This window comes from Geotrypetes seraphini, chromosome 8 (genome assembly GCF_902459505.1).
Source record: "Geotrypetes seraphini chromosome 8, aGeoSer1.1, whole genome shotgun sequence".
In the NCBI taxonomy this organism is placed as follows: domain Eukaryota; kingdom Metazoa; phylum Chordata; class Amphibia; order Gymnophiona; family Dermophiidae; genus Geotrypetes; species Geotrypetes seraphini.
In genome coordinates this window covers 8,613,080-8,629,201 of record NC_047091.1, presented here as the reverse complement: position 1 = coordinate 8,629,201, position 16,122 = coordinate 8,613,080, and the positions used below count along the sequence as shown (strand labels likewise).

The window sequence follows — 16,122 nt, the reverse complement described above, 5'->3', positions numbered from 1 at the left end:
ATAGGGGGCAGCTAGATGAAAAGAAAAAAGTCTGGAATTGGCAATGGAGGAGAAAGGTAACATTAAGAGAGATTCTCTGAGGAACGGAGTTTTCTGAGAGGTGCATAAGGAGAGAGAAGCGAGGAGGCAGCAGAATGAACACACTTGTAGGTCAGCAATAAGATCTTGAACTGTATGCGATTTCAGATAGGGAGCCAGTGAAGTGACTTAAGGAGAGGGGTGACATGAGCGTAGCGAGGTTGGTAGAAGATGAGTCACGCAGCAGAGTTTTGCACAGATTGCAAGGGGGAGCGGCGACACTGAGGGATACCAGTTAGGAGTAGATTGCAGTAACCTAAGTGTGAGTAGGGGGATAGAGGAAGGAAACTGGTTCTGCTAGCTACTGACATCCAAACCCAGCCCATGGCTTTCTGCGCTTCTTTATATTAAGAGCCAAATATGTGGCCCCTGTCCTACCTATGGAATCAAGTCACACAACACAGACAGGTAGATTATAACCCCTCACAAATGCAAGGGGGTGCTGAAGAGTTCTCAGCCCAACCAAGTCCTAAATTCCGAGCGTTATTTTGTCACTGTAGCGGAAAAGATTTATTTTAGTTTGCAAAGTGTCAATCTACAGAATCATAACGCTATGTTTTGACTTTGTTTCAGATCACTGATTGAGCCATGCCAACGAAAAATGTGGAATTTTCAAGTATGGAACTTTGAGCCGTCATGAAGTTCCTATTTCTACAGAAGAAAATTCCAAAGGAAATCCATGAATGTATGATACAAACATGGAGGGACAAATGCCCATCATACTCCACAGTGAAGAAGTGGTGTGCAAACTTTCAGTGTGGGGGTTTCGAGACCGAAGATGCAGCAAGGTCTGGGAGGCCTCAAACAGTGTCAGCTCCTGAAATTGTTGACCATGTCCCATGACCTGATTTTGGCAGATTGGATAAAACAATTGCTGAAACACTACTGATATCCAGGGAATGTGTTGGGTGTATAATCCATGAGCAGCTGGGTATGTAGAAGTTGTCAGCCAAGTGGGTGCCCAAATGTTTGAATGCTGACGAGAAACAACATCAAGTGGACACTTCCAAGTTGATTTTGCAACATTTTCAGCGAGCTGGTGCCAACTTTTTTGGAATGACTAGTTACTGTTGATGAAACATGGTTACACCACTATGATCCTGAGACAAAACAACAGTTCATGCAATATAGGTACTCAAGTTCCCCAAGGCCAAGGAAATTCAAGACCCACAAGTCAGCAGGAAAGGTCATGGGATCAGGAAGGTGTTATAATGACTATCTTCCAAGGGGCCAAACAGTTAATGCAGAATACTACTATAACTCGAGTGTACTGAGTAAACGAGGCGTTGAAAGAAAGAAAGGAGAGGGAAGCTGGGGAAAGGAGTTCTCTTTTTGCAAGACAATGCACCTGCTCACAAGGCTGGCAAAACGATGGATGTTTTGATGCCGTTGGGGTTTCAGTGCATAGACCATTGACCCTACTCACCAGATCTTGCTCCATCTGACTATTTTCTGTTTCCAAACCTTAAAAAGAGTTTGAAAGGGCAAAAATTTTCGAGTGATTGCAACAGCAGAGCAGTATTTCAATGACTGGACTTCAAAGGTTTTTTTTTTTTTTTTTTTGGAAGGGTTACAGAAACTTCAGACACAATGTGCCAAGTGTGTTGAACTTAGCGGTGAATACGTAGGTGGAATAACTGGTAAGCTTCATGGCTCCACATCATTCCTTTCTTGGTTGGGCTGAGACCTTTTCAGCACCCCCTTGTGCCTTATTTTAGGACTCCACTAAGATGAAGTCTTTTTCGCCATCAAATCCATTCTAGGGTAATATGTACTGATAACTTGACATAGCACAATACCGTGTGTTGTACTATGTGCTGAAATAACACTTAGCTTAAGCAGGGACCCCCAAGTCCTGCTTATGCTAAGTTTTATTTCAGCACATAGTACAACACACAGTGACTCTCAAATACGTTAAAAATCTTCATTATGAAAGTTTTTTGAGACTGAATCAAGCAATATTCTGTGGAGTTAGTGATCAAAGTTTTTATAAAACAACAATGACTGAAAGGTGAACTCTTCACCCAAGCCTTCCCTACAGAGTTCCATATCTCTGAGTATTTTTATAAACTTTATTTTGATCACTCTCCATGAATTTTGTTACCAATGTGGGTCAGTTGAATGATTTGATATCATAGCCTATTTCTGACCTCAGGTCTGTAATTATTATCCCTGAATCTTACAGCAAATTTATAGCACAATACTGAGCAAGCTAGAAAAGGAAAGATAAGACGGGGAACAGAACAGGTTATTCAGGAGCACATGCGCATTTATGATTATTTAATTATGCTAAGTTATTAAGATGGACATCCCACCTTCTTATTTCTTTATTGACAGTCATTCTGTCCAGCTGTTCATCCAATCAGGGGTGCATTTTTGCAAGGTTAGTCTCACTGGCTCAGTTTCTCCTCCCCAGCGGTTAGTTACGGAGCTAGAAAAACAGAGCGATCGCACTGCTTTCCCTGACTGACCATAGAGCAGGCTGTAGCACCTGTAGAAATATGTTTAAAGCTGTCAGAGTCTCTCTTTTGTAGGATGCAATGGGAGTTATCCAGCTGTGGCAGTGTTCTGATCCAGAGTTAAACCACTATCAGGAGTAGTAAATATATTCATATTTGTGTCTGAGGACTCTGGAAAGTAAACTAAAGGCACATATGTATTTGGGCGTCTGTGGATAGAGCAAAAAGCACAAATGAACAGAGGTGGTGGCTGCTGCTTCTCCCACATGGTTCAAATATCTTATCAGGCCAAGAAAAACCAGTTCTTTTGTCAAACACCTCTTTTTATGATAAGATGTTGTTCCGCAAAACTCAGCGATGTCTTCCGCTGTTTGACCTCCAAAGGCCAGACTGATAACAGTAAACTACGTACTTTGTTCTTTAAGTTTCTCGACAGGTGACTAATTTGCGTCCATCTGTTGCAGCATGTGAAAAAATGCAACAGAGGGAAAAAAATTGAATTGTTTTAATCCTGATAGTTTTATAGCTGGTAGAGCAAAAAAAAAAAAATCCTCCAAAAACACAACACACTTAGCTATGGGTCAGCTAAAAATGAGCTTCCAAAACAATGTAAGAAAAAAGCCTTCCAAGGAAAAATTTAAAAACCTGTAAACATTTCGGTTTGAGCATGAATAAAATAGCAGCCACGCCTGTATTTCTCATGTTCGTTCAGTGAAAAGTAGGCCTGGCCTGGGTTAGCACATAATCCATTTTCCGAGGCATGTCTCATGTGGACATGCTGGTATCCTAAAACTATAACCCAGCTGGGATTTCTGAGGAGACCGAGTCCAGAGGCTGCCAGTGACAGTCCATTAAAGAATCGTACAGTTCTTCACTCTGTTCCATAAATTGTTTGTTCGCCTCTTCAACGTCCAGCTGGCAGAGTGGATCTAAAAGAAAACTCAGAAGGTGAAACACGCATGCTGAATATAATCCTAGTTCAAAAACACAATGGACTTCATTCTGTATAGGCACTGCTAGACACCTGAATCAAGAACACAGGGGTCGCCATGCAACAAATTACTCAAAATTGGAAGGATTATACTAAATTAAATTATACATTTTGGTGGAACTCAGTTTGTCATATATATAAAATGGAAAAGGTGTTAGCGTTACAACAAGGGAATCTTCATAATTTTAAAAAAATTTGGGAACCATTGACTAATTATTCTAATGATCAGATATCTTAGCACATGGGTAGTAGATATATAGGGGTGGGATGGGGATTGTATATCATATGAAATAGGAATATTGACAAAAGGGGGGGATTTATTCTATATTATAAAAGGATTTGTTTGTAAATACAAGTGCCATATGATAATTGATTATAATATGTTTAATTCACTTGTAAGAATTCAAAAATGAATAAATAAAATAATAAAAAAAAAGAACACCTAGCAATGCCTAACTTCGGAATCTGCGAGCAACTTTTTTTTTTTTTTAATTGGCTTAGGGGTCCTTTTATCAAGCTGCGCTAGCGGGGTTAGCGCGTTGGACATTTCATCATGCGCTAACCCCCCGCGGTAAGCAAAAAAACTAACACCTGGTCAATGGAGGCGTTAGCGACTAGCGCGGCAGGCGGTTTAACGCACGGTATTCCGCGCATTAAATCCCTACCACGCCTTGATAAAAGGACCCCTTAATTGGCATAGTAATTGACCGCTCCAGTTTTCAACAAATTTTTTTTTAAATTAAGCTAACAATTTAAGAGTTCAGTGCAGAAGTCTTAGGACGCCTAGCAACGCCTATCTGAAAAGTAAGTGTGGCTAAGGAGAGAATAGGCGTGGTTGACTTAGACGTCTGAATTAGGTCCCAGTATATTAGGCCAAGTTAACCTGGCCTAATATACCTACCTCTAGGACACCTAGTTCTAAGCACAACCTAGGCGGGATTCTATAAGCGGCGCCTAGCGGTTGATGGACAACCATACCGAGCAGTGTGTACAATGTAGGTGCCATTTACAGAATCTGGCCCCATATGCAGAGGTTGCTTGTCAGTATGTTAAGGACATGAGCCCAAGGGTATAAATAATTCTAATCCTAGTTTTTATTATATTAGCAATTCTCTAAACAAACAATATAACTGTTTGGGTTTTTTTTGGAAAGCAATTTTGGGTAAAATTAATTTAGTCTTAGGTGTTGCTATTCCGCTGTCATATGATGCTATTTTATTTGGGACATCATTGCAATCCAAAAGTCCAATTGACAAAAATAAGGATAGACTTCTTCTTATAATGACTGGGGTGGCTATACAATTAATCACCAGAAATTGGAAAAATTGGGGTGGCTGAATTTTACTTTTTGGTGGGAAACACTTTGTTTATATTATCGTTATGAAAAAAATTGCTAGCAGAGCAATCTGGGCAATTTAGGAAATTTGGAGTCCATTGGAGTCATTTGTTAAATACCTTAATGATTAATATTACTTGCCAGATTTGATTTTAGTTCCATGCATCCAGGTAGGGAGGGAAGGGGGAATGGGTAATGAGATTTCAGTAATTTGCAAGTATGTAAGTGCTGTTTTTTTGAACTCTTGAATGTATTTGTGTTGCTCTTTTGATATGTTTCATAAAATCAATAAAGAATTAAAAAATATATATATGTAACTGTTTTTGTTACGTGCAAAGGTAATGCGTGGTTATTTGAAAAAATAATCAGAAGGCCAGCACAGTTAGATGTCTTCACTAAACCAGCAGTAGTCGATTTCTAAGAACAGTCGCCTTCCAGATCTTGGTGCTATTCCTTCCTTCATTCTACGGCAACATATTATACCTCCCCGCCCAGCGGCCATGATAAAGCAACTACAAACAATACAAAATAGAGCCCTAAGACTCATCTACTCATTGAAAAAATCTGACCACATTACAGAGGCATACCACGACTCACACTGGCTCCCAATACAAGCAAGAGTACACTTCAAATTCTATTGCCTACTACACAAAGCTATTAACGGAGACAGCCCAGCCTACTGGAACAACCAACTAATTCAAGTCACCTCAACCAGACACAGAAGAACCCACTCACTATTCACACACCCGCCAACCAAAAATGTCAAACGAAGAAAACTATATGACAACCTAATGGCCACCAGAGCAGCAAAACTAGACAAGACAACTCACCAATCTGCTGTCTTTGACCACAGACTACAAAACCTTCAAAAAAGAAACAAAAACTCTACTCTTCAAAAAATACATAAAACCTATCTAAAACGACCAGTTCCTTCCCAAGCTCCACCCACCACACTGTCTACTCCTATCAAATCTAAAATGTTCTAATTACCCAACACGTATTACCTTAATTTCTCGACAATTCTTATGTAATCCACCTATATATCTTGTAACTTCATGATAATTCTTATGTAATCCGCCTTGAACCGCAAGGTAATGGCGTAATAGAAATCACTAATGTAATGTAATACTGTATTATTCCCAATTCACCTTATTTTAGCTAAGAATTTTTAAAAAGCCAATTGTGCCAATTCTATAAACTGGTGCCACAGTTTAGTCACCCCAGTTCTATAAGGGCATCTTGGCACCAAAATTCTGTTACAGAATACTAGTGTAAGTTGGCATTGACTAGACAGCAGCTGAAATCGAATCTGCAGCCAAAATTTGGTATTCAGTTTCAACTGAAATCAAAACCGTCCAACCCCCTCTCATTCCACAGCAGAAAGCCAACCTACCGGCAGAGATCTGCCCTCCCACCATCCATACACCCTCCCTGTGCTTACCTTATAGGTCCTGGTGATCTAGTTGGCTTGTTGAGGCAGAAGAAATCCTCGGTTACTCCCGCTGATGCCGGCTCTGCAGTCAAAATGGCTGCTGCGACTTCCTGCAGCCGCCTTCCAAGACTGCTGTGGGAAGTCAAGGCAGCCATTTTAAGATTCGAGCCGGCATGGGAAACTGGGGATCGCTCCTGCTCTAAGGAGGCCACTAGACTACCAGGGATTCAAAGATAGGCCCAGAGAGGACCTGAAAGGCTGTGCTTGTGAGGGAAGAGGAGTCGGGGCGTGAAGCTTGGACGAAGCCAGATGTCAGGCTGGTTTCAACACCAATGCTGAAATTTGGTCATCCTCTAGAACTGACATGCCCATGTTTAGGTGAGTCCTTTTTGTGCCATATCAATGTCAGGCGTAAGTTGGCATACTTAAGTGAGCCAAGCGATGTGTAATTTATAATATTCTACAAACTACACGAGTAACTGGGAGTCGGGCCGATGTGCCACCCCCTTGCAGTTACGTTCTACTTTATAGAACAGCCCTAGACACATAGGTGCCTGTGAATGCACATAAGTGATGCCTACCTCTAGGTGAACCAACAAAAAACAAAACTGTGGAACCGATGATCTTGATGTAAAAGTTTATTAATAAAAGGTCTTCATAAATACAAGCAAATGCAGGTCTCTTGATAAATCCATATGATGCACAGTGAAAAAAGTGTGGTATGGAACCTTCTTCTCGGGGTCCTATGGCGCAGTGGTTAAAGCTACAGCCTCGGCACCCTGAGGTTTTGGGTTCAAACCCATGCTGCTCCTTGTGACCCTGGGCAAGTTACCTAATCCCCTCATTGTTCCAGGTACATTAGATAGATTTTGAGCCCACTGGGACAGACAGGGAAAAGTGCTTGAGTACCTGAATAAATTCATGTAAACCATGGGAGAACGGTATAGAAAATTAAATAAATAAATAAGGTTTAAGTATGCTAAAAAGCATCCCGATAACGGTGAGTTGAAAATCAGAATGCTGATGGCGTGAGGTGCAACATGCAACAAGTCGCTGTCTAGATCTATCAAGATCATCGGTTCCACGGTTTTGTTTTCTATGGAGCGATTTGGTGACTCTCTTTGTTTTGTTTTTGGACTTTGCTGACCTCTAGGTGCCAGTTTATAGAATTGCCTTCAATGTGCTCATGAAGTGACAAGCAAATGAAGCAACCAGTACATTCCATATGATACTTTGAAGCTCTTGCAGTATCACCTTTAATTACACTTCCCTGAAATGCAGTTCTTTCGCATTAAGCTATCATCAATCACTTCTGCGTGCAAGCGTTATTGCTGCATTATCAGATAATGAACTGTTTTACATCTCACTACCCCTTAGCGGGTTTTGAACTCACACTCTAGCTAATTCACACAGAAACGACAGCCAATAAAGACCATATGGCCTATCCAGTTTAACTCTCCATACCAACTACTAAATTGTACTATTCTTTCCTTTCCCTTAGAGATCATCTATACTTGTCCCATGCTTTCTTGAATTCAGATTAGAGAATGACATGGGGCCAAATTTTTCCCCCGTCCCCGTGGGAACTCATTTTCCTGTCCTGTCTCGTCCATGCAAGCTCTGTCTTCATCTGTATAAGCCTCAAACACTTTTAGAAACATAAGTGATCGAGGCTTGTGCGGTTAAGGCAGAGTTTACAGGAATGGGGCTGGGGCAGGGACAGCGACAAAACTCGTGGGGATGGGGAAATTGAGTTCCTGAGGGGCCGGGGACAAATTTGGCCCTGTGTCATTCTTTAATTCAGATACAGTCCTCATTTCACTTTTCCATGCATGCTGAATCATGGTTCGGGCATACACACATTGCCAGGCCCTCCCTAAGAAGAGTATGACCTCTTTGCAAAAAAGTGCACACTCTGGACGACCTTCGTTCCAAAGCAAAAAAAAAAAAATGACACAAAAATTCTTTGGCTGCTCACTTCTAATAGAAGGCAGCCCATGGAATGCCAGATAATTCTATCCTAGATGTTATAGTCCCAGAGAGATGGGATTAAATATTTTGGATTATATAGAAATATATAATAGTAACTTTCAGTTATATATCAGAAAAAAAATCACTTCTTGGTAAAAGAATTAGAGAATGAAATGGTGACTGTGCTAGCCGGAATGGGGGGGAAAAAAAAAAAATTAACCGCTGTGGGTACGGGGACAAGGCCATTCACCGCTCCATGGAGCGATGAATGGTCTTGTCCCTGCAGTAAAGGATCTGCCGCAAATTGCCTCCCTTCCCACCCCTCCGGGTCAACAGCACACAACCCCCCTCGCGAATCCAGCAGTTACCTTCCCTCCCTATCATGGGTCGAACAGTCTCCCACCCTTGCACCTAATGTGTTCGTCACCACCGCCAGGGATCCCATTTATAAACAGACCTCCTTCTTGCCCTCCAGCTACATGCTCCCCCCCCTCCAGCGAAGATGACCCGGAAGGCTTCCCTTTGATGTCAGAACCGACGTCAGACAGAAGCCTTCCATGCCAACTGGGAATCCTAGTTACATCAAGCAACAGTCCTCCTTCCAGCTGGGCTGCTCCTTCCTGCTTTCAGCTGTACTTGTTTGCAGGGACGCACTGTGGGCAGTGGAAGCGATTCTTCTGGGTCAGCCACAAGCAGTGTGCAAGAGCCGCTTCCCACAGCGCATCCCTGCAAACAAGTACTGCTGAAAGCAGGAAGGAGAAGCCCAGCTGGAAGGAGACTGTTGATTGAGGTAACTGGAATCCCTGGCTGACACGGAAGGTTTCCCTCCGACATCAGCTCTGACATCGGAGGGAAGCCTTCCGGATCGGCTTCAGCAGAGGTGGGCATGCCAAGCTGGATGACCCTGAAGGGAGCAAGGAGGGGGGAAGGAGCGTGTTGGGACATGGGAGGTGCATGAATTTGGGATAGTGGAGCGGATAGTTATGAAGGAGAGGAGAGACAGGGGTTTTGTTGATCCTTGCTCTGTATTATTTGTGTTTATAAAATGACAATTGTACAAAACACACTTTAATAAAATAATTTCAATATAAAATCATAGCTATTCGAGGCTTGTGCGGATGTGATCAGACGATTTGCGGGTACGGGGATCGAGTTCGCGGGGACAGGGCGGAGACTAATATTTTCCCCTTGTCATTCTCTAGAAAGAACTTCTGGCACTGAGATTACTTGGCAACTTCTGACAAAAGTAGGGGAGAATGGATAATACTGCTGTTACTCAGTTAGAGATATATAACCTCAGGCAGTGGGCGATCTGCTCTTGGTGGTACACAAAAGTCTGGCCTAGGCCAAGATAATGCAATGTCCTGGGCTTTGGTTTCAGTTCACTTTTAAAGGGAAAAAATAGGCAGGCTTTCTTTGCTGGGAAACAATTACTGCTCATATTTTTCACCCTAAGATAAAGGCACAAACGCATACCCTACCTTCCAGGTCCTCAGCAGCAACATCTGCATGTGTCTGAAAATGAAATAAGCACAGCTCTGAAATTCCCATGTAGCATCAACATCAGTTTCAAGTTTATTATTTTCTTGATATCCCACAAATCACATAGTAACTAAACGGCTTACAATAAACTAAAATGAAAATCAATAAAATTTATAGAGAGAAAGAAAAGAACATACAACACAAACGGGGCAAAGAGAAAGAACTCCAATTTATAATAGAAAAGTAAGGGAAGGGAAAACACACAAAGTCAAGGGATCGGTCTAGTTGTCCGTCATAGGTACCCCGTATTACGAAATGTCAAAGTTCAGGTACCTAAAAGAACGCATCTCTGAATAAAAAAAAAAAAAAAAAAAATTTAAGGTCTCTCTTAAAATTATTAAGTGAGGTTTGAAGTCTTAAATTGTTGGGAAGCAGATTCCATAATTCGGGACCCTGAACCGAAAAAATGGAATGTCAAAGAGAGTCAAGAAATCTCTCTCTAAGGGCTCCTTTTACTAAGCTGCGCTAGCGTTTTTAGCACTCGCAGAATTTTAGCGCGCGCTAAACCTGCGCTACATGGCTAGAACTAACGCCAGCTCAATGCTGGCGTTAGCGTCTAGCGCGTGCGCTAAAACCGCTAGCACAACTTTGTAAAAGGAGCCCTAAATGTCGGAAGTACTAACCAATGTTGATTGAGCGATCTCAATGTCGTGGGGGGGGGGGGGGTAAGGTATTAAGATTTTACTGAGGTATATATAAAGGGGTATTCGTAGAACGGATTTTGAATACATGTAAAATAATTTTTGTATGTGATGCGGTGTAATACAGGTAACCAATGGAATTACATGATCGTATTTTTTACGTCCTGTTATAAGTTTTATTGCAGTGTTTTGGATCAATTGAAGATCTTTAACCTGTATACCATTATATAATGAACTAGTATTTAAGCCCGTTACATTAACGGGTGCTAGAATAGATGTGTCTGTGTTTCTTTCTGTCTCTCTCTCTCCTTGGCCGGTGTTTGTCTTTTTTTCTGTCTCTCTCTCTCCTTGGCTACTGTCTTGCTGTCTGTCTGTCTTTCTTTATTTCTGTCTCTCTCCTTGGCCCCTATCTGTGTGTCTGTATTTTTTTGCTGTCTGTCTCCTTGGTTGCTATATGTCTGTCTGTCTTTCTTTTTTTGATGTCTGTCTGTCTTTTTTTGATGTCTGTCTCTCTCTCCTTGTCCGCTGTCTGGGGTTGTTTTTTTTTTTTCTTTCAATCTCTCTCCCTGGCCTCCTGTCCTTCTGTGTGTGTCTTTCACTACCACCTTTTCTGTCAGTCTGTCAATGTCCCGTCTTTTTGGCCCCTTATCCTTCTGTGTGTGTGTGGAGATGTCAGGGGGATGTCGGGGGAATATTGGGGATGTCAATTATTGTGCCCCTTCTCCCACCTACCTTTTTTTTTTATCAAGCGGCAAATGGCAACCGACACAGAATAACCGCTGCTGGGTAAAGTAAGCCACCACTCGCAGCAAATGGAACGTGCCACACACTTTACCAACTTCTCTGCTTTACAATACAATTTCTCTGCCGGCCACGGAGCTATGGATGCACGCAGCCACCAGGTTTGAAGTGCGCATGCGTGCTAAGTGAATTATTATAGCGGATGACATAACTCTCTGCACACTAGGCAACGGAATGAGTCTTACCTGCAAGGTGTCCTGGGTATAGCCATATTGTGGATAACTGTAATTGTAAACGCTCTGATCGTAAGCCCATTGTGCGTAGTAGTTCTGAATCTGCTGGTAATAATAATTCAACTGGTAGTTGTACTCTTCACCTGGAGGCCTCATTTTTGAACTACAATAAGAAATGACAATTGCTGGGAATGCAAATAAACAGTGCTGCAGAGAGTAAACATACCGGTTTAATTCACAGCATACCTTTCTTTTTTTTTAACCAGTAAATGGACATATTTTCAGATGTACTACTTCCTCTTCCCTCCCACCCCAGTGCTAGACTCTCCATGGTCAAACTTTTCTGGCCAGAAGTCTTCTATAGGATTTTTGTCCTTTAAGGGTGAGAACCTGTGATAAAACTGGATGAAACCAAGATGAAGAAACAGCAAGACAGAAATTTTATGCTGGTGACTGCCAAATCCGATCCACCCTATAACAGCTCTGTTTTGGGGAATCAACTGCTAATGAAAACAAAGAATAAAAGTTGCGGGAAATTCATCAGTCTGAAAAACAATTGTCGCCTAATTATAATTTATCTTTTCAAATACAAAAGTCATCAAATCATTTTATAAGTAACTAACCCATAATTTAATCATACAAAATTGGGGTGCAAAGTTATTTTACAAACTTACCCCCTCTTTCACAAACGCATAGCACGGAGTTTTAGCACCGGCAGCAGGGGTAACTGCTCCGACACTCATAGGAATTCACAGTTACCGCTGCTACCGGCACTAAAACCTGCGTTATGCGTTCGTAAAGAGGGAGTTATTTAATTACATTTATAGACCTCAAAGTTTCAGGTTCGATCCTTGGGACTCTGACCAAGTCACTAAACCTTCCACTGGTCCAGGTATCATTGTGAACCCAGCGAGACAGATAGGGAAACTTAAGAATACCTGATCACTATACAATGTAAACCACTTAGAATATAAGTGGTATACAAATAATACGAGGGGTCACTGAAAAGTTCTCAGCCCGACCAATGAAGTTGGGGCAGTTTCCATTGAAGGCTATACACTTCGTCCAGTAATTTTCCACTTTTTTTTCATTCTGTTGGGCAAAATATGGAACGAAAAAAGTGAAAAATCACCGGACTAAGGGCTCCTTTTACTAAGGTGCGCTAGTGGTTTTAGTGTGCACTAGTGGACATGACAATGAAGCCGACGGCACAGTGCGCAGCGGCCACTAAGAAGGCAAACAGAATGCTAGGCATAATCAAGAAGGGTATTACAACCAAAACGAAAGAAGTTATTCTGCCCTTGTATCGGGCGATGGTGCGCCCGCACCTGGAATACTGCGTCCAATATTGGTCGCCGTACCTTAAGAAGGATATGGCATTACTCAAGAGGGTTCAGAGGAGAGCGACACGTCTGATAAAAGGGATGGAAAACCTTTTATACGCGGAGAGATTGGAGAAACTGGGTCTCTATTCCCTGAAGAAGAGCAGACTTAGAGGGGATATGATAGAGACTTACAAGATCATGAAGGGCATAGAGAGAGTAGAGAAGGACAGATTCTTCAAACTTTTGAAAAATAAAAGAACAAGAGGGCATTCGGAAAAGTTGAAAGGGGACAGATTCAAAACGAATGCTAGGAAGTTCTTCTTTACCCAACGTGTGGTGGACACCTGGAATGCGCTTCCAGAGGGCTTAATAGGGCAGAGTACAGTACTGGGGTTCAAGAAAGGATTGGACAATTTCCTGCTGGAAAAGGGGATAGAGGGGTATAGGTAGAGGATTACTGCACAGGTCCTGGACCTGTTGGGCCGCCGCGTGAGCGGACTGCTGGGCACGATGGACCTCAGATATGACCCAGCAGAGGCGTTGCTTATGTTCTTACAATGCCGCGCACGCTAACGCCTCCATAGAGCTTGCATTAGTATTTTCCATTTAGCGTGGGGTTTGCGCACGCTAAAAACGCTAACGCACCTTAGTAAAATGAGCCCTAAGTGTATAGCCCTTGATGGAGACTGCCCCACCTTTGTTGGTTGGGCTGAGAACTTTCAGTGGCCCCTTGGAGTAATAATAACTTTCCTGGTCAAAAGATCATTCAAAATGGTTTACACATCACATAAAACAATAAGTTGGAAATACAGGGAAAAAGTCAGAATAAAAGAAAACATATTAACAACATAAAATCATAAAAGTTTAGATCAATAGAAAAGAATATTTCTATATATATTTGATCGAATTAGTGTTGGGAAGAGTGGGAGGGAAGGGAGTAAACTTTAGGTATTTAATTGTGATAATAGAAAGAAGTTCAAGTGATGTATTCAATTTCAAATGTTTTATTGGTTGTACACTTGATGTAAGATGAAAAAATGAATAAAGAATAAAAAAACAAAAAACAAAAACCACAACTTAAAATATAACCTTTACTTCTAACTGCTACTATCAATAAAATAAAATCAAATTAGTGAAAAAACAAAAATGTTTATAGTTTTCTCCTAAATATCATCAGGTTTGTTTCCAGTCTTGACTCAGTAGGAAGTTTATTCTACAGCTTTGGCCCAATCACTCAAAAAAAGCTTGTGACCACCATCTAGCCTTTCTTACGACATCTACATCTGCCACTGGTTACCCTGACCTGATCACAGCAGTTGATTAGGTATATAACGTAAGTTTCTCTTCTACATAATACTGGTCTCTGACAATGTAACACCTTAAAAATCAAAGAATAGTTTAAAATGGAAGTCAGTTCAAAAAGGGGGTTTTGCACTATCCCAATGACACTCCATAACAATAATCTAGCTGTATTCTGGATAATTTGTAAATTCTTAAACAAAATACATTACAATTCTAATTAAAAAGAAAAAAACAGGCCCCAGTACTTTAGTACAATCCAGTCTAATACCACATAACTTAAAAATATTATATGTGGCATTTTTAAGATGAACTGTAGCGGTATGAAGAGACCATGAGAGGCCATTTGCTTAGAGAGGAATGTTCCTATATGAAGTGGAGTAGCACCCTAATGGTTATGGCAGCAGGTGAGAACCAGGGAAGCCAGGTTAAAAACCCACTGCAGCTACTTGTGATCTTGGACAAGTCACTTAACCTTCCACTGCCTCAGTTATAAACTCATTGTAATTGCTTTGGGGTAAGAAAAATTTTTGCTGTATCTGAATGTAACTTGCCTTATGCTACAACTGAAAAAAGGTGTGTTAAGTCCCATCCTTTCAGGTCTCTTCTGTATAACCTGACAGCCTCAGCAAATCCAAGTCTGCTACTTTAGCCTCCAAAAACCAGATTCATTCCCTAAGAACCAGCAGCTCTTTGTACCATGTGCACACATATGACCTCTCACTAACTAGGAAATAATCATACATGTGACAAAGAATGTAAAAGAGTAGATAGCACCCACCTAGCTGCTGGCCTGCTGCCTGTATCTTATATTGGTGAGTTATTTAATCATTTCAAGTTGGTAAGCGAGTAGGAATATCTAAACTATTAGAATTTGGTTTTTATGTTTGCTTCTCACTGAACTGCAAGTGTTAATTGCAAGGTGATGAAAATACTAAGTGGTAAAAAATTTCTCTCCTGTCTTTTTAATTGAGAGAGACTATGCCCTGGCCGCCCTAAGTAGATCCTCTCTTATTAATGGAAGCTAAGCAGGGCCGAGCCTGGCTAGTACCTAGATTGGAGACCACCTGGGAATACCAGGTGCTACAGGCTGAGGGCCCTATGTTGGGTAGCAGCAACATAGTGGAGCCAAACACTACGCGGGCGAAGGCAATGGCAAACCACTCCTGTATTCAGCCGTGAAACATCATAGGGTGGATTCCTCACTGTGCATGTTGCCATGATCCATCCATTCTCTTAACTGAGGTGCCTATAAATTAAGGGATTGCTTGGGATAGTTGGGATGGATTTTAAACAAGCAGCAAATGTTATTCCCAATGGTTGATTCAAAGCGAGCGCATCCCTGATTCAAGACACACATTTAAGTAAAACTGTGCTTACAGAGAAAATGTCAAAGCTGTTCAATTATGGAAAAGTCCCAGTCAAAACTGCCTATCTCCTTCTGCGCATAAATTCCTATGCATTCTACACACTTGTGAATTATGGTACTTCACTGAAGGGTCTTTTTATTAAGGTGCGCTAATTGATTTAGAGCACGCAGGTGCCCATAGAATATAATGGATGCCATACTAATCTTTAGCGCACAACTTAATAAAAGGACCCCTGAGTTGCCACAGGAAAGCATCACAAATATTATAAGAACTGACCTCTAAAGAAGTTTAGTGCATTGACCTTCCTTGATGAAACCCTCAAGCAATACTACTCAACTCTATGTTATTACCATGTTACTGAATGATTCTTTCTCTTCCTCTTATAAGCATTCCACACCCTACTGATTCTGATCAGGCAAAAAAGCTGGAATGCTCCACAATGATACAGAATGGACTAAATAACATTTTCAGCATTCAAAACAGACAATACTTACGCCCTGGGTAAAGCTACATTCAGACGAATAGGTTTTGTCCCCAGTCCGATAGTTCCCTGGCACTCAGCAAGAGCCTTTTTCTGGTCCTCCTCATCAGAGAATTTCACAAACCCAAAGCCTCTAGAAAGGGAGAAAAACAAAAAGGTGGTTTATTGAGATGTCGCAGGGCAGATGCAGACAGTTCCAGCCTGAGATCCACAAGCAGGTCTG

The 16,122-nt window shown here is 41.5% G+C and overlaps 1 protein-coding gene across 4 annotated transcripts in view; it reads right to left on the bottom strand.

Annotated features, from left to right (window-relative positions):
- Window positions 1-1,603: 1,603 nt before the first annotated feature.
- Window positions 1,604-16,122, bottom strand: part of TRNAU1AP (tRNA selenocysteine 1 associated protein 1) — a 31,551-nt gene continuing 17,032 nt past the window's right edge. For all 4 annotated transcript variants that reach the window (XM_033957371.1, XM_033957368.1, XM_033957370.1 and 1 more), the window contains exons 6-9: window positions 15,913-16,032; window positions 11,437-11,587; window positions 9,749-9,782; window positions 1,604-3,466 (exon numbers count right to left, since the gene is read on the bottom strand). In XM_033957371.1, the coding sequence (XP_033813262.1) occupies window positions 3,330-3,466; window positions 9,749-9,782; window positions 11,437-11,587; window positions 15,913-16,032 (442 nt within the window). In that variant the 3' untranslated portion in view covers window positions 1,604-3,329. The remainder of the gene's footprint in view (window positions 3,467-9,748; window positions 9,783-11,436; window positions 11,588-15,912; window positions 16,033-16,122) is intronic.